At 33.5% G+C, this 25,610-nt stretch overlaps 1 protein-coding gene across 1 annotated transcript; it reads left to right on the top strand.

Annotated features, from left to right (window-relative positions):
* Positions 1–1,706: 1,706 nt before the first annotated feature.
* LOC123307049 lies at positions 1,707–5,908 on the top strand. Its single transcript, XM_044889252.1, has 4 exons — positions 1,707–1,914; positions 1,993–2,487; positions 2,950–3,167; positions 4,641–5,908. Exons 1-4 carry the CDS (start codon positions 1,707–1,709, stop codon positions 5,727–5,729), a joined length of 2,010 nt encoding a protein of 669 aa, XP_044745187.1. The 3' UTR covers positions 5,730–5,908.
* The last annotated feature ends 19,702 nt before the right edge of the window (positions 5,909–25,610 follow it).

Genomic DNA, 25,610 nt, shown 5'->3' with positions numbered 1-25,610 from the left:
GACTTGCCCGAGTACTTAGCCTGCTTATTGCTAACTATATTTGCCGATGATACTTCCGTGGTTCTTTCTACCAACAGTTTCGAAGAACTTCTGAGGCTATGTGAACGTGTTGTTCGTGAATTTGTGGTGTCGCTCAAACCGCCAAATGTTAATGTAGAAAAAACGGTATGCATTAACTTTTGTTTGAAGAATAATGAATTAACAACCTTTAGAATAAATTGCGGGGATAACTCAATCTTGACATCTGAGACAACTAAGTTTCTTGGTCTCTATGTAGATAAAAATTTGAGGTGGACGGCCCACATCGACGTACTATGTAAGAAACTGAACAGCTCTTTCTTTGCGATCAACAGAATCAAAAATGTTTTGCCTTTGGACTGTCTTTTGAATGTATATTATAGCCTTGTATATAGCCACTTATCTTATAACATCTTGCTATGGGGAAGTTGCTCTGATATTTCCAGAGTGTTCATAGCACAAAAGCGTATTATTCGTTCCATATTCCACCTCCATCCACTGAACTCTTGTAGGCCAGTTTTTGTTGAGAACAAAATTTTGACGTTGCCCTGTATATATATTTTTAAATGTTTGCTCTATGCTAAAGAAAATGAAAATAAATGGTTAAAATTGTCAGATCATCATAAGTATGAGACGAGGAACTCTAAGACGTTTTCATTTCCGAAGCATAGAACACACAGATTTGAATGCAGTCCTTCATATACAAGCATGAAATTGTACAATCATCTACCAGCCTCTGTGAAAAAGTTAAATTCTAAACTGTTCAAGAATGTAATTAAGAACCTTCTTGTAAAAAAAGGTTTTTACTCTGTAGATGAATATTTGTACGACTCCTTAGTTTCTTAAGTTTTTAGCCTGACAAGTCCTATACACTGTGTATCTAGTGTCTTAATGGATCAAATAAATTTATTATTATTATTATTATTATATTTTACAGGGTTGTTTATTTAGGTATCCGAATTAATCAGTTTGTACTTTTCTGTGTCTTTTCTTTAATTTATTTGTAGACATAGGGGCAGCAGAATCTTAAGCTGACACAGGTGACCTATACTCTAGGAACGGCCCTGGTCCATCCTTAATCATCGATTTACAGGCATTTTTAACCATATATAATCTGGATGTCATTCGGCTTTTAGGAGGGAAGAGGGGAACAAGAGTATGGTTTAATCTGTTGTCAATTTCATTGATTCAATTAGAGTTGTCAAACCATTATTTTCTGCTTGTCTCGCAAAGTGGAATCGAACTTGAGAATCTGCCATCTCAGAACTTGACGATAATACCGATTTATAGTATTTTTTATTCACACTTGTAACTTTTAACATAGGTGAAAATTTTCACCTGAAGTAAAGAACATATACGATTAGAAATATTACAAAAAATGGAACATCATCTTGAATACATGGGTGCGTGAAGTTAGCGAAAAGTTGAAAGCACTAATTCTGAAACTATGTTAAATATTTAGTGCTTAATTAGTGCCTATTAGTGCCGTATAAATCTTTGACAGCACTGTAATGTATATAACAGATGTTTGTACATATTGTGAATTCAGTATTAAATGAGACACCGAGCTAGCCACTTGTTTTTATCAAATCGAAATACATCACATGGCGCAGTCGAAGCGAACATAAGCGTGTGTGGAAAATTGAAATCCTCTCGTGGAAAAATAATATTGAATTATAATTGTAATAATGACAAAGACACCATCCGAGATGAAATCAGAAGAAAATTCGTTGTACGTATCCATGTCAGCCAAGCCACCATCCGAAATGAAGTTAGAAGAAGATCCAGCAGTGGAATGGAAATTCTTTCTACAGAAATTCAAAATTTTCATTCAAGCTACAAAAGCAGATAGTGAATCCGAAGAATATAAAGCCGCCTTGCTGTTGAATTGCATCGGTGATAAAGCCCTCAAAATATACAATACCTTCGAGTTTGGAAATGAAAAAGAAAAAATGAAATTGAAGAATATTCTAGAAAAATTTGAGGCATACTTCATACCAAGTGTTAATGTTACATATGAAAGGTACATATTTTTCACCAGAGATATGGAAGAATCGGAAACTGTGGATGAATATGTAACTCAGTTGAAACAATTAAGTAAAAATTGTGAATTCGAAAAATTAACAGATTCTCTCATAAAGGACAGATTGGTCTTAGGCATCAAAGATAAAAACGTCAAGGACAGACTCTTGAGAACAAAAAATCTGGACTTGATAAAGGCGGTGGAAATATGTAAATCTGCAGAGATAACGAATAAACAATTGGAAATTTTATGTTCAAATCCTGGTCCGAGCATGAGGAAGAGAGAAGATAATCAAGAATTAATGGAAGTGAGACGAAAAAATTTTCACATGGGTATGAAGAAGCAGGCGCCGAACACAAGGAGACAGAATGAAGTATCTAATGGACAAGGACAACAACATCCCAGGAGTCGTCAAAGAAAACAGATAAGTTTCAAGTCATTTAATAGTAATAATTTTCAACAACAAAGAAATAATAATAATGAATTTCATTGTACGAAATGTGGTACTATTCATTTCAGGGGAAATTGTAAAGCGTTCGGAAAAATTTGTCGAAAGTGTGGTTTGTATAATCATTTTGCTTCATTTTGTAAAAGTAAAACTGTTAATAATATTGCAAGAAAAGAAGAACTTTATATAGGTTCAGTGGAAAATAGTACTTCATCTACAAAATCAAATTGGACAGTCGATTTAAAAATAAATAATGAAATAGTAAATTTCAAAGTAGATACTGGCGCTGATGTTAATGTTATTCCATTCAGTTTGTACAATGCAATTTTCAAATCCCAATTAATTATGAGAGATGATACCAAATTGATAGAATATACAGGAAATCAAATCGAAATAATAGGATATATTACAGCCCCAGTTTTTTATAAAAATAACGAATTTAATGTAAAATTTTTTATAGCTAAAGGATATGGCCGTCCAATAATTGGAAAAACCTCAATAGAAGACTTGGATATTGCGAGAATGGTAGCGGAAATGAGTGACACCAAGAGGTATATGCTTGATTTTCATGATGTTTTTGATGGAATTGGGTGTTTACCAAGTCAATATAGTATTAAGGTAGATGAAACTGTTAAACCTTGCATCCATGCAGCTAGACGCTTTCCCCAAGGGATTTTGGTGAGATTGAAAAATAAATTAGATAATTTGGAAAAACAAAACATTATAGCTAGAGAATTCGAGCCAACTGAGTGGGTTAACTCCCTAGTAATTGTAGACAAGCCTAATGGAGATTTCAGAATATGTATTGATCCCACTGATTTGAATAGAGCAATTAAACGAGAACATTTTTCAATTCCCACTTTTACAGATATTGTTGCTAATTTAAATAATGCTAAAGTTTTTTCTGTGTTGGATACGAATAATGGATTTTGGAATATTGAATTAGATGAATATAGTTCGAAATTATGTACTTTCAACACTCCATTTGGCAGGTACAGGTTTAAAAGATTACCTTTTGGTTTGGTATGTTCAGCAGAAATTTTTCAGAGAAAAATTTCACAATGTTTTGAAGGAATTCAAGGTGTCAGCATATATATAGATGATATTCTGGTCTGGGGTGAAAATCAAAGAGAACATGACGAAAGGCTGGTCGAAGTTCTAAAAAGGGCGCGTGAAAATAATATTAAATTTAATAAAGAAAAGTGTAAATTTTCAGTTTCGGAGGTGAATTACTTGGGTCATAAAATAACGAGTAATGGTATAGAGCCAGATGAAAGTAAAATTTCAGTAATAAAAAATTATCCAGAACCAACGAACGTGAAAGAATTGCAAAGATTTCTCGGTATTATTAATTATTTGCATAAATTTATTCCGAATGTAGCAGAAATAACTGCCCCTTTGAGGGATTTATTAAAAAAGAATACAATTTTTGAATGGGGTTGGAAACAAAAGGAAGTTTTTGATCAATTAAAGAAAATTTTGTCATCGCAAACAATATTAAAATTTTATGATCCACAGAAAATGTTGGTGTTATCTGTGGATGCTTCAAAAGATGGTTTGGGAGCGGTACTATTACAAGAAAGCAAGCCTATAGCATATGCATCGAGGTCTTTAAATAATGCGCAAAAATGCTATGCTCAAATTGAAAAAGAGATGTTAGCAATAGTGTATGGGGTAAAGAAATTTCATCAATATATTTATGGTAGAAAAGTGATTGTAGAAACCGATCACAAACCGCTGATTCATATTTTCAAGAAAGCATTAATTGATTGTCCGATGCGTTTACAAAGAATGCTTTTGGATGTTCAGATGTATGATTTGGATGTTCAGTTCAGGCCTGGAAAGGAAATGTATATATCTGATGCCTTGAGTCGAATCAATATGCAAAAGGACGATACAAACATTTTTGAAAATGAGTATGAAGCACAAGTTAATTATTTGAAAAAGTTTTTTCCAATTTCACCACAATACTTAGAAAAGTTCAAAGAGGAAACTAAAAAAGATTCAACTCTTCAAGTTATTAGTCAATATATTAAGGAAGGATGGCCGAATTCTCGGGCTAAATGTAATTCTTTATCAAAATTATATTACAATGTAAGGTCAGAATTGGTTATTATTGATGACATAATTTATAAAGGAAATTGCTTGGTTGTACCAGAATCATTGAGAAGAGAAATGTTGAATCTGATCCATTTAAGCCACATGGGCATTGTTAAGTGTAATTTAAAAGCAAAAGAACTACTTTATTGGCCAAATATGTTTCGTGACATAGAAAATGTAGTATTATCATGTGACATTTGTCAAAAGTATTCTAGAAATAACTTCAAAGAGTCACTCATACCGCATCCCATTCCCGAATATCCATGGCAAAAAGTAGGTTGTGATTTGTTTGAAATTGATGGCAAAAAATATATGATTGTTATTGACTATTTTTCAAAATATGTTGAAATTTGTAAATTGAATTCTATTTCTTCAGAAATTGTTATTAAAAATTTGAAATGTATATTTAGTAGATTAGGCATACCACAAATATTCATGTCTGATAATGGTACACAATTCTCCAGTTTTGAATTTCAGAGTTTTGCAAAAAGTTGGCAATTTGAAAATATAACTTCTAGTCCAAATTATCCACGCTCTAATGGTATGGTAGAGAGAGCCATTCAAACTGTTAAGAATATAATAAAGAAAAATTCAGAATCAGATACAGAATTAGAATTAGCTTTATTGGACTATAGAAATACTCCAATAGATGTAAGCATACCTTCACCTAGTGAATTGTTTTTTAATAGGAAAACTAGGACAATTTTACCTGTTAAAAAGGAATTGTTATATCATAGAAATATAAATTTTAAGCGACAGAGAAATCTCTTAGTGAAAAGACAAAACAAACAGAAGACATATCACGACAGGATGTCAAAAACTTTAAGAATTTTAAATGAAAATGAAAAAATATATATAAAAATGAATAATATTTGGGTAAAAGGAATTGTAATTAGGAGAATTAACTTAAGATCTTATTTAGTTAAAATAGCAAGTACCAATTCTATAATTAGGAGAAACAGATATCATATAAAACCATACTTTGTGAACAGTTATAGATATAGATCCGACATTGATATTGAGGATGAAGAAAATGAAGTTAATAATACTTGTACTTCAAATACTCAAGACATAGAAAATTCACGCAGAACTACTATTTATAATTTAAGATATGGTAGGAAAATAAGACAACCTATTTAGGCAATTATTATAATGTAAATTATTATAATTTTAATATAATTGATAATATAGATGTAAGAAATTTAGAGAAATTCTTATAATTCTAAATTGAATTTTATTTTGTTGAAAAGGGAGATGTAATGTATATAACAGATGTTTGTACATATTGTGAATTCAGTATTAAATGAGACACCGAGCTAGCCACTTGTTTTTATCAAATCGAAATACATCAGTATTTTAGTTTTTGAGAAATTGATAATTCAAGTTCTTGGTGCTGACTTCACGCTCAGCACCAACATTTTCAAATTGCCATGAAATTATTATACTAATATTTAGTGCTTAATTAGTGCCTATTAGTGCTTTTGGAACCAATGAAAAAAAATGAACGGTTTTCATCAGTGGCGGCTCGTGATCTAGTTCACTAGGGGGCTACTTTTAGAATAATAATAAAAATATGAAATTTTAAAACCAGTTTTCCGCAAAATTTTATGCAATTTATAATTCTTTTTGAAACATACCTGTTCTTATCTACTTGCTCGTTGTGCTTAATAATATTATTCCGGTATTCTAATTGAGCAGCGATATTAGTCGTAACCAGAAAAGCTAATTCTGTCGAACAATTTACAGATAGCTCATGCTTCTTAATGTTTTCATTGAGGTGCTTCAAATCTCTAAATCCTGCCCTTGCCCATACGTTATCAATTGTTATACACTTGTCTTGAGAAGTTTTTGGAGTTTTATCTGCCTGGGTTAAATTTAAATCGGGAGTCGGTCTACCCAGCAGTTGAATACGGCTTTTTTCCGCCAGCGAAAGCCTCGCGAAATCAGTTTTTAAAATAATTTGAACACTATTGTCCGCCGTGATTTGAAAACGTAAACAAATACGAACGCAGGCTAAGATGTCTATACGCTAGCCGGCAGCGGCTAGAATGAAGCGGATAGGGGCGACTTTTATCGTAGCCCTTTTACTCCTTAAAACGACCGACACGAAGAGTTGCGGCTGGAGCCGAATGACTGTCCGAATGCAAGAATTCGGGGCTACACGATTCATCGCCCATGCAGGGACGAACTGCTAGATTATGATTGAAATAAACAAAACTGCAGGAGTCGCATGAAAGTTTTACATTAATAAATTATATAAATAATCGTGGAAAATAATATTTTCATTGAAAATCGTATGGGAAGGTAAATAGCATAAAAGGATTGATTTCTTGTGATTTCTTGTATGGGGGGCTGTAGCCCTATAGCCCTCACAGACCAGCCGCCACTGGTTTTCATAATATCACAGATTATTTCCTTTGGTGCTGACTTCACGCCCAGCACCAACATATTGGAATTTCGTGAAAATTTTTGATGCAATAATTAGTGCTTAATTAGTGCCTATTAGTGCTTTTAAAACGGATGCGATATCATTTTTAGTTTTACAGTAATTGCCTGTTGCTTTTCGAACAACTGTGAAGTTAGCGAAAAGTTGGAAGCACTAATTCTGAAATTATGTCAAATATTTAGTGCTTCATTAGTGCAAATTAGTGCCGTATAAATCTACGACAGCACCATTGTAGTTTTTGAGTTACACTAAAATATCTGTTTTGATACCGCGTAGCCATCTATGGAGAGATATGCGAGTTATTCTCTGCAATAGATTCGTCGTCAGTGCGTCATTTTATTATCACCTAAAGCGGCTCACACATATACGACTTGGGGCGCCAATCTTGATATCGAAGAATAATTGTACTATTGATTTAAGGGGACAAAAACTATTTTCTGAATTATTCAGATAATATTTATATGAAGTAAAGGTTTTTTTTCTCAGATACTGCCTAAACTCTTTTTCCTTTTGTAATAATAATAAAACTTTTTGGGTCATCGAGATGAAAGAAGAATATAGAGTGTATTATATGCTTAAAAAAAATATCAGAAGAACCGTATTACTTCTTCAATATGGAAGTACGAAAATTCTAACAGAAAAATGTATAGTGTTATGAAAATAGGCACATTATCCCATTATCTCCTATAATGGGGATAATATAATAGTAAAATTTATTTTCATGTATATCTAACCAGACATATGAAAATAAAAATGTCTTAATACGTAGGTACATAACGAAACATAATAGCAATATTTTGACAAAAAATTTTCAAACATAAACGATGCAACAACAAACTCGAAAAAGCGCAAAATTTTCAATATGTAATACAACAAAAAATTGATGACGAGAAGGCAGAATCACATATCCATTTGAAAAGCAGTTAACAAAAATTTCAGCTTCATTCAAATTATGAATGTGTGAAATTTCATGGTACATATCAATCTTTTAATAGGTATACGGTATACCTATATATATTCTTCCCATTGACCCTAATATTTTCTCTAAAATTAACTGTCTCGTAAAATATGAGTTTCATTATGAATTATTGAAATAATTTCGATTCCATAAAGATAAATAGCTATCTTTATATCACAGACGATAAAGAAAGAGTATATTTTTGGAGTTTCGATTAATGTGATAATCGTGAGATGAGTTTCCTCTTCATATTCTCGTTTGCTTAATATGATCAAGTGTCCTTGAATATTGAAGGTTGAAGATCACGCAAATCAGTTTGTTTTTTCTACTTTTCCGTACATATCTCGAACACTCCTCTGCAGTTGATATTGATATTGAAGAAATATATAATTACCAACAGAGGAACAAGAAAATGAAGAAACTACTGAATTACCGGAAAGACTATCTATTTCACCTCTCACCATCTCTTTTATTCGGAAGTGAGTAAAATGTTGCGTACTGATCTTAAAATGGGAATATCAAACAGAAACTCCTCTTAATGCTTATGTATGGTTTTTTCGCATGGGCAGATAAAACTTTTCACAAGGCTTATTATTTTAACGTTTGTAGATCGACATTGTTCGATATAAGCTTACAGAACTCAAGAAAATCCAGATTGACCTGGTGGTCATAATACGATCTTAGACAGACTAGACAAATTCGATACGAATATTTTGTTAAGTCTGTGGAACACTTTAGATTCAATAGATTGGCATTTGCGTCGGATCTCGGCTCTACCCAATCGTAATGTTAAGAACAGCGTTGTCAAACCTCCGAACTCGGTAGAAACGACTGCGCAAAATCTGTAGATTTGGAAATCGGTAAAAGAATAATTTTTTCATGAATTTCAATTTCTTGAATGAAAAATATAAAAAAGGGAACATATTCTCTGAGAAAGGTCAGGGTAGTAAAGCACTTCATTTAATTCCTTAGAATTAAGGTTTTCCAGATCCATACATAGGCGGAAATGAACATTTTTTAGGGGGGGAGACGCCTTACCACCGAACCGAATTATTTTTGTGTGATTTGATTTATAAACCATATTTTCGATTATTCTGTTGTTTTATTTCGTAAATTTGGCGCTCACTCACCCACTGCCCTCAACTTCCCTAAATGACATAACCAATTTTCCACAATAAAGCTTCAATTTTCGACAAAAAACCGTACTAACTTATTTATACTCCTAATATAAGACATATATAGTGTGAAGGGGTTACAGTTCACTGCGACCTTAAGGTCTATTGTGCCCCCTAACAGAGCTGTTTTCATTGCGCCCTTTACTAATATAAGACATACAGAGTGGGCCATTGAAAACGAAACAGACGAGATTACAGACGAAATAAATTTTTTCGATAGAAATGCTCGGACAGGTCGATTTCTGTTTCGAGGGGGACAACTTAAGATGTAGGTTACGGACGCATAGCGCTTCAACCCTTGCTACTACAACCCTCACCCCCAATTTTTGAATAGGGAAGATGGGGTGAGTGATACCTCATTTGAAAGGTATTTTTATACTGATTTCAGCACAGTAATTGTTTTTTCATTTTATGCATTAGTTCTCGAAATATTCTTAACTAAGTATTTGAAAATGAAGTGGTGTTTTCATGGCACTTGTAGTGTTTTTTTGTGAAAAATCGACATTTTGAGCTTCAAAACAACCACGACTGTGGCTTCCTTCCTCCAATCCACTGACATAGAAATCTTCAATCAAGATGTCGAACAAACAAAGCGTATTGTGAAGGAGCTCAATCTTGCTGAAACTTAATCTAAATTATCTTCGATATAATTTGCAGTATTTCCAATAACATGCGGTAACACTTGATCGATAGAAATCTCCAAAAAGTCCAAATACGTACATATCTCTAATCAGATTACCAGGTAAGAAAATCAAATCATTAATGATGCCACAGAAATATTCCAGTCCCAATTCGTGAAACGATTTCCGACTTAATTATGAATGTGTTCTCAGTTAATCAACAAAATGAAAACATTATTGAAGCCAACTGAGAAAACACTTCATAATTAAGTCGGAAATCGTTTCACGAATTGGGACTGGAATATTTCTGTGGCATCATTAATGATTTGATTTTCTTACCTGGTAATCTGATTAGAGATATGTACGTATTTGGACTTTTTGGAGATTTCTATCGATCAAGTGTTACCGCATGTTATTGGAAATACTGCAAATTATATCGAAGATAATTTAGATTAAGTTTCAGCAAGATTGAGCTCCTTCACAATACGCTTTGTTTGTTCGACATCTTGATTGAAGATTTCTATGTCAGTGGATTGGAGGAAGGAACCCACAGTCGTGGTTGTTTTGAAGCTCAAAATGTCGATTTTTCACAAAAAACACTACAAGTGCCATGAAAACACCACTTCATTTTCAAATACTTAGTTAAGAATATTTCGAGAACTAATGCATAAAATGAAAAAACAATTACTGTGCTGAAAACAGTATAAAAATACCTTTCAAATGAGGTATCACTCACCCCATCTTTCCTATTCAAAAATTGGGGGTGAGGGTTGTAGTAGCAAGGGTTGAAGCGCTATGCGTCCGTAACCTACATCTTAAGTTGTCCCCCTCGAAACAGAAATCGACCTGTCCGAGCATTTCTATCGAAAAAATTTATTTCGTCTGTAATCTCGTCTGTTTCGTTTTCAATGGCCCACTCTGTATAATGGAGATATTGTAGTAAAATTTATATTTATATAGGGTTATATGAAAAGAAAAATGTCTCGAAACGTATATAACAAAATATAATAGTAGTATTTTATACATCCAACATAAACAATAAAACATATACATAACACTTCGAAATAACATAAACTTCTCAAGTAGGCAATAAAATATATCCGCTTCATTCAAATGGTGTATAGAAGTAAATGTGGGTTTACAATTATATCATTCCTCACTACATTAAATTCTTTTGACAGGTCATTATATTCTTCCCATTGCCCATCATTTCTTCTACAATAGGAATAATAGTGTCCAATTCCAGTAGCTATACAGGGAGCTTCAAAATTAGCTATCCCTCGTAAGATATAAGTTTTATTTTCAACCTTCAAAATCAATTCAATTTCGTTGAGACGAACCGATTTCCCAACATCACAATCGATTAATAAGAAATCAGCGTACGTTTTTCGAATTTCTAATGCATTACAACAGTTATCACATTTCGAATTTGAAGGATGAGGCATCAAATCGATTGATTCTTGGAGCATTCCAAATCCCTTCCTTTTTAGTTGATCAACAAACACTGTGATCAAATTTGAATATTTTGTTTTCACGGTAATTTTACAATAACCGCAGAAAAACTGCTCTATTGCAGAAGGACAGTTTTTCACCATATGGGAGGCAACGTAAGTGATGTTGCAGTTAACATCAATCATAATAACTCCATTGATCATTTCATTTTCCTTGAAAATTTTGCTTTCTTCAAGCACCTCACATCGAAGTTTGTAGGTACTCCGTTTACTCCCATTTTTCAAAAAAAAAGTTAGAAATTTGAAAAAACTACAATCGGACTCCAAGTTTTCAGTGTTTGAAGAAAATAAATCGCTGTCACAATGTGCGGATGCGAAACACTGAGTTAAAGCATCGAAAGGGCATGTGTTTACGACACGGTATTTTTTGCCGTTCACCACGCTCGCAAAGTTTTGTAGATTTCCATTTTTCAAAAGTGGAATTTTAATTTTTTTTCCTTCTCGAATATGCATTATTTCGGTTGTAGGAATGCCATAATACCTTGACCTCTTCTTTTTAATGGGTTTTCCTAATCCACCCCAGTTCTCCAACCAGTCATCTATAACAAAAAATATACCTACAGTTTTTTGTCCATATTCCTAATCGAGTAGATTTACATATATCCTTATTCATTGGGAATGTGATATAATTTTCATTTTTTTGACAATTTATCTCATGCAGAATATTAAAGATATGGGAGAATCTGACTGTATGAAGCTTCCAAATATTTGATTAGCATTCATCGGTGAGAAGAGTGTTCATGGTTGTTTTTACGAAAATCTAATCATCCATTTACATGAAGGATTTGAACATCCGAAACGCTTTTATGGATCATACTGATCCACAGTAAAGAGAAAACAGTGTTTAAAAAATAAAGGAGAATGTAAGGTAATTTCTTTAAAAAAGCTTCCCTGAACATAGGCCTCAAAACGAATAGTTGTCAAGTGTTGAATTTCTTGAAAAATAAAGTTTTCTTCAATATTTTAGGAATCTCCTAGTCGCTTTTTTGTAGGTATGTTCAGCGATAAGGGGTGGTTATTGCTTCAGTAAGATTACGATTGTAATGTTTAGTGCATTCAAGTAATAGGTAAATAATTTTCTAGAAAGAACAACTGGAAATGTAACTTTTTTGCCAGAAAAATCTTATCTTGTTATCTTGCTTCGTTTTCTAGAGAGGAAATGTAACTCCATATCTTGCTCTGCTTCGATATTAGTATACAGGGTGATTCATAACTATTGGGACATTGGCGCAGATTGTTGGGACCAAAATATGGCGATAGGACCCAATATACCTCAATAAAATATTGCCGTCGAAAAAGATAGAGGGCGTTAAAGTTGATTTTTTTTTTCATTTTTGGCTACTAATTTCACTGTTTATTTTTTCATCCGTTTTTGAGAAAAACACAATTGAACAGTTCAGAGCATCGGAAGGGGATCTGAAGTAACGATTTATTTATTTTATCAATTTTTTTGACGATAAGGAATAATTAAAAACAATGTAACATAAAAAGAATAAACTTAAATTAAAAGTTCTACGTGGCCTCCTCCGACTTCTATGCCTTTTCTAATTCTTTTAATAAAGGACTTTCGAACTTCGAAGAAAATATTATTCTGTCCCCTTATAAACAATTCAATTTTAACGCCCTCTATCTTTTTCCACAAAAATATTTTATTGAGGCCCAATAGTTATGAATCACCCTGTATATAAATTGATATGTGTCCCTTGAAATATGTAATACAATTAATTGTTCTCGGGAAAAAAATGAAATCTTATATTACCTATATTTTTGAAAATTTCAACACAACTGCATTTCTGGAGTTTTATCAGGAGATTTCCTAATTTTTCATTGAATAATCTATGAAATCTTGAATATGTCCATGTGCTTTCTAAACATCCTTTATATATAACTCATAAGTTGTTGAGGGGAAAAATGGATGAACTCATCAATTTCATTCAAATATCTCAGGATTATGATTTGATTGACCAGATTAATGTACTTAGATATCAATTAGATCTTTATTCTATATTCATCATACCATCAATGAAAGATTCAATTAATTCGATTTACATACCTTCGCGTTCATGTCCACTGTCTGATTCTGTTGTTTCCAAAGTTCTTTTAGCCGGTTGTGATTGTATGGGCTTATCACAAACTTCCTCAATTTCAGTATTTTTCTGTGTAACTGAAAAAATAATGACAATCACTTTAATTTAAGCATGTCTGATATTAAAGTGATGGTAAAATAATTTTGTATCGGATATGATATAGTCAGTTTCCTTACATTTGCGGAAAGTGGTACTTGCTCGCATGAAACTGCCGAAACCCGAAACTGCTAAGTTGAGTGCGGGCGAGACATTTTCCGTAAGAGTTAGAAACAAAGAAACGAAATCTTTTCTACAAGCACTTGAAATATATAAATATATTCATTTCATGAAACAGATCAAATCTGATTTGATTAATTATATAAATTAATGACGTAATTTTGCGTGTCGTAACCAGGATTATATCATTGGCGTTCGATGCATAGAGACATGACAGAATTCAATTTATTCTTCAACATTTGCGTGCGAGAAAAACTCTTGCTATTTCTCAAATGCGTGCGGGAAAGAAAAAGCAGGCGTTTTTCCTGCACCGTTTTCAAAACTTGAAATGGGTGCTGAAATGGGTTGAACTCGCACGCTTGTAGAATAAAGTAATTTTTACAGTTTAGGAAAATAATTACGAGAAAAATCATAATAAGGTATTTTCAAATTACCGTTTTCATCATCCGTATTTTTCGGATGTTGATCACAGGAAAGTGATATAGGTACAAGAGATGTGGAATCGTCATGCTGAATTTTGTCATCTCTGGACATGTCATCATGAGCTGAAAAATATTATCAAATTATGCATAAAGTATTTATAATAATATTTTTTTCTTACCGATTGATTGTTTCGTCTTCTCTTCTTCGCTTTTGCTTATAAGCAGCATACTCTGTATGGCCCTATAGTGAATGAAAAAAAAATCATCCACCCGTAGAGGTACATTTTCTTGTTTGAGAGTTTTAGTTTTTAAATCCGCAAAATAACTCTCCACTATAGATGATGAATGACTTTGTAATCCGTATTTGAAAATTGGAACAGCTACACCAGACCACAGAGGAAGAGTTCCAATAAATTTTTTTAAATATTGGTTGATCTGAGGGCAGTAATGGAAATTGTCTTCGTCAGTTTCTACACGACAACACCTCAGAGCATCTTCGAGAATTCGATCAAACCAATTATGAAAATCACTCTCTATCTCATCATCGTTTACATCGAAGTCTTCAAACTCGGCATCGTTTTCGTAGGGCATGTTTTGATCAGCATCCATACAAATTAATTTTTTTAGTTGTTCACGATGTGTTTGAGCTGGGACAGGTTCACCATCCTTCAGACCAACAAACTCACTATTAGCGGTAATGAGAATTGATTTTAGAATAGCAGTTATTCTCTAAAAGGATTTGCATTTTATAATATGGGCCATTAAATGCACGTAAAATTCAATGAATCTACGACTCTTCGACCTAAAACAACCCCATCGCAGCACGATTTTGATGCAATGGGCATAATCCACCCTTATCATTACAGGTGGTATCGCTCGAGTATTACCATGCAAATTTTGGAAAATTCTGTCGATGTAATCTTTCAGAAGAATATCATTGAATGCCCAACAAGCAGCTCCCAGAAGAGCCATGGAATGGTCGGTCACAACTATTTTGGGCTTTTTCACTGTTTTCAACCAATTTTTTAGCCAATAAGATATGGAATTTGTGTCATGACATTCGGATAACATTTGGGTTACTGGAATCTGTCCATGCGAATGACCTTGATGGATCACACCTGAATACAGGAATACATGGCTGGAAGTATTTTGATATGGCCTTTGCAAATTTCTGACGAGACCTCCTGTTGCATCAATAGCTAAAATACTCATTTCGCTTTTTGAACAATAATTATTGTAAACTTGTTCTTGTTCGGGGCTCCAATAATGCAAAAAAAATTTATCAATGGCTATCATTTTCATAGAAAACTTGAAAGGCGAAGTCAATTTCATTATAGGATTAGATTCTTTACTGTTGCCAATTCTAGTTTCCTTGTTCTTATATTCCTGCTTGCATTTTCGTAATGTCTCTAACTTTGGAAGATTTTTATAGTCTTCACCTTTAAATACCTCCTCTCTCAAATAATTGATACATGGTTTACCTGAACTCAATATTGCTCCGATTTTTTCTCTCCTCGGTCCAGACAGCTTTCTCATTTTGTCCCCAGTATGCAAGACATCATTAACGGAAGAAATGTTCACATAAAACTTCAAACACCCATCCTCAGTATATCTATCATAAATAGTCCCCACTAGAGAAGCATTGCACTCCACGCACCGTCCTAAAATTTTCAGAAAGGTGTCCACTCCGAAATAATGTTTTTTGAAAGCCCATATACAATTTGGAGCTTTATCATTTTTATTCAACACATTCAAAAATTCATCGCACAACCCTGGTTTCATTTTGGAATTCTCCGAATCGATGATTAATTGATGGGTTGAAGGGTTCAGGATTAATTCTAATTGCAGTTCATCCTGTTCGTCCTCGTATGGACTGTGTTCACTCACGATAAATTTTTTACGATTAAAATCGGATTCCGCCAAATTTAGGAATTTCCAGCAGTCATGACTGTTTTTCCGTAAAAAAGTGTACAAGGCTTCAGGAGTTATCTTCTCAGCCAATTCTGAACTGATAGTCCGCCATATCTCATCACTCGGATTTCCAAGTTTGGGGATTAAATTCATTCTATGTGAAATTAATTTTTCTGGAATTAAGTTCACATCTATGGCACCTTTCCTCCCTACCATCGTTCCGGGCAAATTTTTTTTACACAACGATATCTTTTACCTCTACGCGCAACTGTAAAGAACACGAAATAGCATGCGCATGCCTTTATGTACCCTACGACTACAGCCGAACACATCTGGACTATGGCGCAGACTCTGCTCCGTTGAATTCTCCACCAGCGATGCCGAACCTACCGATTTTTCGGTATTTCTGTCGATTCGAAGGCTGATTAGTTATTTATATCCCGATATGTATATCGTATATCGAAAGCAGAGAAATCTACCTATCATTTCAATTTCGAAGATAGGTATCATTTAAATTGAACCTTAAACCAGTTTATTGAACTCAGAAACATTGATATAAAAAACAGGGTCAAACTGATTTGATTTTGACATTAGTGCATGGATAACCTTGGCTATGTCGAAAACAAGCCGTGACCCCCCCCCCCCACGGTGCCTCCCCTCCAGAAAAAAAAGAAGGAGGAAAAGATGGAGTAAAGGGCAACTACAAAGAAAAAGGGAAGAGTAAGAGCTTTTTCGTTGTTTTTAGCTATTTCTAGATTTTTCGTATATCTTCTCCACTCAACATCTTCACCTGAGGTCACCTCAGACCTCCTTAGGCGTTAGGCGTCCCCCCCAAAACATGTTCATTTCCGCCTATGTATGGATCTGGAAAACCTCAATTCTAAGGAATCAAATAAAGTGCTTTACTACCCTGACCTTTCTCAGAGAATATGTTCCCTTTTTTATATGTTTCATTCAAGAAATTGAAATTCATGAAAAAATTATTCTTTTACCGATTTCCAAATCTACAGATTTTGCGCAGTCGTTTCTACCGAGTTCGGAGGTTTGACAACGCTGTTCTTAACATTACGATTGGGTAGAGCCGAGATCCGACGCAAATGCCAATCTATTGAATCTAAAGTGTTCCACAGACTTAACAAAATATTCGTATCGAATTTGTCTAGTCTGTCTAAGATCGTATTATGACCACCAGGTCAATCTGGATTTTCTTGAGTTCTGTAAGCTTATATCGAACAATGTCGATCTACAAACGTTAAAATAATAAGCCTTGTGAAAAGTTTTATCTGCCCATGCGAAAAAACCATACATAAGCATTAAGAGGAGTTTCTGTTTGATATTCTCATTTTAAGATCAGTACGCAACATTTTACTCACTTCCGAATATAAGAGATGGTGAGAGGTGAAATAGATAGTCTTTCCGGGAATTCAGTATTTTCTTCATTTTCTTGTTCCTCTGTTGGTAATTATATATTTCTTCCATATCAATATCAACTGCAGAGGAGTGTTCGAGATATGTACGGAAAAGTAGAAAAAACAAACTGATTTGCGTGATCTTCAACCTTCAATATTCAAGGACACTTGATCATATTAAGCAAACGAGAATATGAAGAGGAAACTCATCTCACGATTATCACATTAATCGAAACTCCAAAAATATACTCTTTCTTTATCGTCTGTGATATAAAGATAGCTATTTATCTTTATGGAATCGAAATTATTTCAATCATTCATAATGAAACTCATATTTTACGAGACAGTTAATTTTAGAGAAAATATTAGGGTCAATGGGAAGAATATATATAGGTATACCGTATACCTATTAAAAGATTGATATGTGGCATGAAATTTCACACATTCATAATTTGAATGAAGCTGAAATTTTTGTAAACTGCTTTTCAAATGGATATGTGATTCTGCCTTCTCGTCATCAATTTTTTGTTGTATTACATATTGAAAATTTTGCGCTTTTTCGAGTTTGTTGTTGCATCGTTTATGTTTGAAAATTTTTTGTCAAAATATTGCTATTATGTTTCGTTATGTACCTACGTATTAAGACATTTTTATTTTCATATGTCTGGTTAGATATACATGAAAATAAATTTTACTATTATATTATCCCCATTATAGGAGATAATGGGATAATATGCCTATTTTCATAACACTATACATTTTTCTGTTAGAATTTTCGTACTTCCATATTGAAGAAGTAATACGGTTCTTCTGATATTTTTTTTAAGCATATAATACACTCTATATTCTTCTTTCATCTCGATGACCCAAAAAGTATTATTATTATTACAAAAGGAAAAAGAGTTTAGGCAGTATCTGAGAAAAAGAACCTTTACTTCATATAAACATTATCTGAATAATTCAGAAAATAGTTTTGTGTCCCCTTAAATCAATAGTACAATTATTCTTCGATATCAAGATTGGCGCCCCAAGTCGTATATGTGTGAGCCGCTTTAGGTGATAATAAAATGACGCACTGACGACGAATCTATTGCAGAGAATAACTCGCATATCTCTCCATAGATGGCTACGCGGTATCAAAACAGATATTTTCGTGTAACTCAAAAACTACAATGGTGCTGTCGTAGATTTATACGGCACTAATTTGCACTAATGAAGCACTAAATATTTGACATAATTTCAGAATTAGTGCTTCCAACTTTTCGCTAACTTCACAGTTGTTCGAAAAGCAACAGGCAATTACTGTAAAACTAAAAATGATATCGCATCCGTTTTAAAAGCACTAATAGGCACTAATTAAGCACTAATTATTGCATCAAAAATTTTCACGAAATTCCAATATGTTGGTGCTGGGCGTGAAGTCAGCACCAAAGGAAATAATCTGTGATATTATGAAAACCGTTCATTTTTATTCATTGGTTCCAAAAGCACTAATAGGCACTAATTAAGCACTAAATATTAGTATAATAATTTCATGGCAATTTGAAAATGTTGGTGCTGAGCGTGAAGTCAGCACCAAGAACTTGAATTATCAATTTCTCAAAAACTACAATGGTGCTGTCAAAGATTTATACGGCACTAATAGGCACTAATTAAGCACTAAATATTCAACATAGTTTCAGAATTAGTGCTTTCAACTTTTCGCTAACTTCACGGACCCTGAATACATACCGAATGTTAAATCGGTTTTAAAAGTCAGAAACCCAAGTGGAATAACATTAACAATATTCTCGATAACTCATTCAAATTGTAAAATGAACAATAACATACTGCCTACTACACCGTTTTAGTGGTGGAATTTCAGTTCAAAAAGAGAAAATGAATATCTTACGTCAGAAACCACTATAATTTATATATGGGTTTTCATTATAATTCAATTCAATCAGTTCGCCATCTTGGAAAGTCAGAAATTCTTTTATTCGTCAAACGCAGAAAAAAATTCAAATTTTTTTTTCACTGAAGAACCAATATTCATTCATGTTATTAACTTTCAGAGGCGCAATTATCTTTTCTATGAATTTCCACAAGCAGAAATTTCTCGAAAAGTCTCACCATTGGCTACAATTCATATCCTGGTCAAAATGGAAAAAGCAGGTTCGTAAGTGCTGCCATCTTTTCTTCGGAAGTGGAAACTATTGTGATAACCGTAACTTTTACTTATCGTTCAAGTGTTTCGGCAACAACCCACATTCCGGTAGTTTTTCCCACTTTACGCCTTATAAGGATGGCGAGAAAGTCCCGTGGTATACTCATCTTAATCATTATAAAATGAGAGTATTGGGCGCCTTTTACGAGTACTATATAATATTTTTGTTCTTTAATTACTCTCGTTTGATTGTAAGACTGAAAATAGTTAAAAAACTAAAGATAAAAAAAATAGTAGGTGAATAACGTTTCATCTTGTTTATGTCTTGAAACATGAGGTTTGTTCATAGAGTGGTTTGCAACGGTTGTAAACTGTACAGAGCAACTGCAATTCCATTTTAGGGTAGCGAAAATCCATTTGCGCTTGCTCTGTACAGTTCAAAACCGTTGTGAACCACTCTACGAACAAGCCTATATTATTTGATCAAAATTTATATTTTTCATGTAATACAAACAGTCTTTAACTGAGTTCCGCTTGTTATTTACAGTAGAATCCGATTATTATGACGCCGGCTATATTGACAAATCGCTTATTATGACGCAATGGCAGTGTTAAGTTTGGTTTCATTCAAAACTCCTTACAACAGGGTTCGGATTTAATGACTTCGCTTATAATGACATGTCGCTTACAATGACATGATTTCAGATACAACAACATTATTCGTAGAAAATTCCTCCGGTTATAGTGACAGCTCGATCGTTTTCTTGAGCCACCCCACCCCTTTTTATGCGAAGAGGTTTGAGACGATACAAGCTATATCTGTTTTTTTTTCTAAAAATGAAAAAGTTCTTCATATTTAGTTTTATTTTTGGAGGAGAACCTGATATTCTTGAATTTTTTCAATGAAGGAAACATATAATTTGTCGTTTTTCTCTCAAACTAAATCAATAAAAAATATCATCAATTTTGCTTTATGTGACTTCCGGTTATTATGACGTGTTTTTCATTTCCTCTCAATGTCATTATAAGCGGATTCTACTGTATTATTAAATATTTGTCCTACAAATTTTTAATTTTTTTTTGCTTTGTTTTGTGTCTACCTTTAGCATGGTATCCTAGATGTTATTTTTTATAAAAACAGTTCAAAATGTTATAGTTCCTTTTATTCCTAATGTATTTTGATCATATATTATCTATACTATGATGAACGTTTGCGTATCATAATATATTGATCAAGATTTCTTCAGAAAAAAAGTTAAATGTTAGGTTGTGTTTCATGAATTGGCTCAGTTCCGGTTTTGTTGCCCTTGAGTTGTTCTCGAATAAAACACCAATTAGTTTCCAAACACGTTCAAAATTCGCAGCTGATCGAATTTTTGTTTTTGGAATTGAATTTGTAGTTGGGATATTGAATCAAAGTATAAATAAGTTTTTCGTTTAATTATTGGTTAAAAAACAAACAAGGTGTTACTATTACATATATAGTGATAAACAGGGTGTTTTCAAAGATGAGGTTTTTTTTTTGACAGAAGAATAAATAAATTCAAGAGGACGGATCTACAACCCTTAGTTCGACATAATTTCATTAAATTTCAAGTACAAAACTGTGGATCCGGCATCGTAAAAACGAAACAAAACATAAATATATTCTATCTGATTTGTTGCATCAGGTCACTAGAAAAAAATTTCAGGGATTCAGGATGAAAAAATTGTGGAAATTTTTTCTGTCAATTGGTATCGAAAGGAGTTATTTCATGAAATCGTTTGAGTTACTAAATAATGAAAAAAATTCGGCAATCCTACGTTTCCATTTTCATTCCCACGTAAAAATCGAACGGGCCAATATCCTAAACGAAAACATAAATGGTCGAGTCAGTCAGCACGAGAATTTTTTCCATTGGTCTGCGATAATTCAGATAATAAATGATCTAGGGTCGTAGTAGAATCTATTTCAATTATCATTTTTCTTTTTTTTTTCCTCAACTTTGCCATTTTGATAAGTGATTTTTGGTAAAACGCTTTATTTCGACCAGTTCTACCTTCTGTTGGAAAAACAGCCTCACCTTTAAATATACCCAATATAATGAAATCAGTTCGCTTCAATTTATGAATATGTAAATAAAGTTTTATAAAAATACACATACACTTATGATAAATTTAATCTTGCATTATTTCCGGTAACTATAAATATACATGTTTTAAAAATTATGAATAACTAATATGTACGAAGATAGGTGTATACCTACGTCATTAAAAATCAATTGAAAAAGCTGAATTGAACAATATTTCAGATGGTACTTCCGCAGAATGGATTTATTTCAAAATCGAGTGAACGTTTATAACATAATAACGTGTGATAAAAAAAATTGTTGCAAAGTAGGTTATGGAATTCTGGAGTTTAATGTTCTGAGTCTAAACGTGGCGCTATCTTATACCGCCACATTTTTCGCAGAGTGAAAATATTTTAACGTCTAAAAGATATTGATCACAATAGTGTAATTTTCGATATAATTTAGCATCTCAAGAAAAATTCCTAACAGATTCTTGTATAGTCCGAAATGCTAACTTGATAGGTTTATCAAATTTAAAAGATCACTACAGAAAGCTTTAGTAGTAGCTTTGCATTACTAGTCCAGTAACTTTGTCGCCTGAAAGTATGGGGTAGTATAAGTCAAATCCGGTAGTTATGATTTTTTGCAGACTTGTTTATGATGTTGGCCTTATGAATAATCCAAGTTTGTGATCTCGAGCGCCGAATGCAACTATGTCAAAAATCGAAGAAACCGCGAAAAAATCGAGCTTTTTTCAAATTTTGGCGATTATCACTCTGAAGGACTAGTTTTCAAAAAAAACTTCTTCAGGACGTTTTTCAAGTATACTAAATTTGCTACAATGTGATACCAGAATTGTCTCTGCACACCCAATATTTTTCGAGATTAAGGCCCGCTTGCACCGCTTACCCAAAAGTCCCTCTTTGCTAGGATCCACTTACACTTAAGCGGTACCGCTTAATGAAAACTTAGGGGCACTGACATTTAGCAACGCTGTGAAACAACAGCCCGTGGTAGCCCGTAATGCCTCATATCATCGGTTTTGCCAAACAAAGCTCTACTAGGCACCACCATCAGGAAGGTCCAGGGAAAATAGTCAGCATCCCTCTGTTGATGGAAGAGATTTAATCATTTCTGGAAGAGAACGCCACAAGTTCTCAACCCCTAAATGATGACCAGAGATGCAGCCCTACAACACCTCGCAGATGATTTCTTGTGGTTGCACGAAGGGATATGGGAACGCCTGCAGCTGCAGAAAGGCATGTTTAAAATGCTTATCAGTCTGCAGCGGAGCCTCTCATGACAATATACCTGATGTTGGTATATTACAACTTTTATTGTAATTATATTTTTCACTTCTTTATTCGTAGCTTAGCTTGAACATCATGGTTCACACTTCTCATTTTTTTCTATAACATCCCATCATAAAAGTACAGGTCTTCGATAGTATAATGAGGGTCAAAATTAATTCAAAACGACAGAATTGCAAAAAAATTGCGAAATCCAAAAAAAAATGATGAACTTTGAAAGGCTTAATCTCGGAAAGTATTGAGTCTACTGAAGCAGCTCTGACATCATATTGTAGCAAATTTAGTCTACTTCAAAAACGCCCTGAAGAAGTTTTCTCGAAAATTACTCCTTTAGGGTGGTATTCACCAAGATTTGAAAAAAAACAATTTTTTTTCGGTTTTTTCGATTTTTGACGAAGTTGCGTTCGGCGCTCGAGGTCACAAACTTGGATTATCCATTAAGCCTACATCACAAACAAGTCTGCGAATAATCAGAACTACCGGATTTGATGCATGCTGTGATGTGTAAAGTTACTGGAATATTACGTTCATGAACTGAATATCAACAAATCCATTTAAACTCCATAGCCTACTTTACAACGAATTGTTCTGAACGCACGTTATATGTATAAAGGGTGTTCCTAAATTGAACGTACAAACGAAAAGAGGAGATTCCTTAAGAGAGTTTAAGGAAAAAAAGTCCAATAAACATGGGGTCGCAAACGTTTCGTTTTCGAGATACAGAGTTGTTGAAGTTTGAATTTTTTTCAAGTTTTTTCTCGAAATCGTTGGTAGATACGACAAAACTACAAGAGACCGAAAAGTTTAGTATAAGAACAAAAAGCTTCTTTTTACATTTTTTCAAATTAACAGTTGCTCACCAAAAAAAAAGTTCTGCAGAAGAACAGGTGGCAGTGTTCCAGAAAAAATATCACCCTGTAGATCTTCTATCGAAATTGCCATGTCACGTGGTGAGAACTCTAAAATGTAATATATATGCCAAATTTCAGTTTAATATCTTGTGAAGTGTAGATACTATGAGAAAAAAACTTCGAAAAACTTCGAAAACGAAACGTTTGCGACCCCTTGTTTATGGGACTTTTTTTCTTAAACTCACTTAAGGAATCTCCTCTTTTCGTTTGTACGTTCAATTTAGGAACACCCTGTATATGGGGCATGTAAGCCTTCGTGTAACTCTTTATATAAAGAATGATTTTTTTGTCCAGGGCCTTCAAAATACTCAACTTTCTAGGTCATTCTTAAATATGCTTAAATTGTCGCTGAATCAGAATACCAGAATAGGAATACCGTGACAAAATTGAAGAAGAAAATTTGTAATATTAAATAACCACACAATAACATAATATTAATTTTTCAGTTCTGAATTTATTGAATCCACCCTTGAACTTTCCGTTTTTCAATAGCAATATATCAAAATAAGTCGTACAATTTTTCCTCTTCTTATAACAATCTGTCAACGACCTATGACCATTTCAAGTAATCTATATCGATATTTTCAGTTTCTTCTTGGCTAATGAGCATCAACTCATTTCATGAGTTACCTAGTAAAACACAATTTATCACGGGTATCATAAAGCTTGATCGTGGGATCAACGCTTGATTGAAGGATAAACGTCAATTTGTTTCCCATCGATAATTCATGAGCAATCAGAATCTCATTCTCGCATCAAATTATGATGCGATTCTTCAATATATTCAGAAACAAATATGTTTCGGAGATTTCATTTTGGAAATTGAGTAATTGAGTTACTTTCAAATCGTTGACCGCGCAATCAAGAGCTGTATTTTGGCGTAAACATATTTCAAGGTTTTGAAAAATACGTTGCAAGAGTGACGTCACACAAAAATTTTTGAAAATATTTCATGAATATTGAAAGCAGACTCTGGCTTAGTTCGAACCGCAAATCGCTTTTATGATGATGATCAGGGGGGTGAAACTCTCTTAGTAGCGACGTGAACTGATTGAACTGCTGCCATCTCTGAAACGTCAGCAAATTAATTTGAAAAAAATGTTAGTTTCCTACGCTTCTGCGCATAAACTAGAGTGACTTTGTAGCTTAAAATAAGTAAGTCTATGATCCTGTGCTTGTGGGTGAAATTGATGAGTCAAATGATCAAAATTCGATTCCAAATTTGTTGGTTCATTTTATTATTGGTTTTTTGTTGGAGCAAAAATGTTGTGTACCTAAATGCAACAGCAACGAGAAAAAGTGAAAGAAAAGAGGGAAAATGGCCCGTTCTTATGGTTCTTTATAGTGTTGTAATGGTTGGCATAATTTTTCAGGAAACAGACTATTGGGAATTCGAAGAGTTGATCCTTTCTGATCACGTAAGATGTAGAAGAGGTATGAATTTCTCATGAAGTGCTTAAAAACTTTTCATAATTTGAGATATTTCAGCTCATTTCAGTGATTTTCTTGTTTGTCAGTCATATATTCCAATAATTCATTGCTGTTCAATTATCATAAGTGAATATTTCATGTGATAAATTGTATGTATGAAATCAGACTATTATTTGTTACATAGTTATCTCCAAATAATGTTGAAATTACCTGATCAACGCGTATAAGGGTGCTCTCGACAAACCGAGATTATTTTGCTGACGTTTAAAAGATCGCCCTGTTACTCGTAACTAAATTTTATCCGAGAGTTTTCATCTATTCGCGTTGCAAATACAGTGACTATATTCACTATATACTATATAGGTAGTCATTGTAGTTGCAAAATAAGCGATACGCCCTCTTGTCACAGCCAAAGTA

Source organism: Coccinella septempunctata, chromosome 2 (genome assembly GCF_907165205.1).
Source record: "Coccinella septempunctata chromosome 2, icCocSept1.1, whole genome shotgun sequence".
Classification (NCBI taxonomy): domain Eukaryota; kingdom Metazoa; phylum Arthropoda; class Insecta; order Coleoptera; family Coccinellidae; genus Coccinella; species Coccinella septempunctata.
Note: the sequence above shows the minus strand (reverse complement) of the source record. Positions and strands in the feature narration are given on the sequence as shown.

What these genes read in the sequence shown, in the direction of transcription:
- LOC123307049 (XM_044889252.1), top strand. Translation starts at nt 1,707, where the DNA reads ATGACAAAGACACCATCCGAGATGAAATCAGAAGAAAATTCGTTGTAC. An exon ending in CTTGCTGTTGAATTGCATCG is followed by an intron (nt 1,915 to 1,992) that starts GTGATAAAGCCC and finishes AGAATATTCTAG; the next exon opens with AAAAATTTGAGGCATACTTC. An exon ending in AAGTTTCAAGTCATTTAATA is followed by an intron (nt 2,488 to 2,949) that starts GTAATAATTTTC and finishes AATTTTTTATAG; the next exon opens with CTAAAGGATATGGCCGTCCA.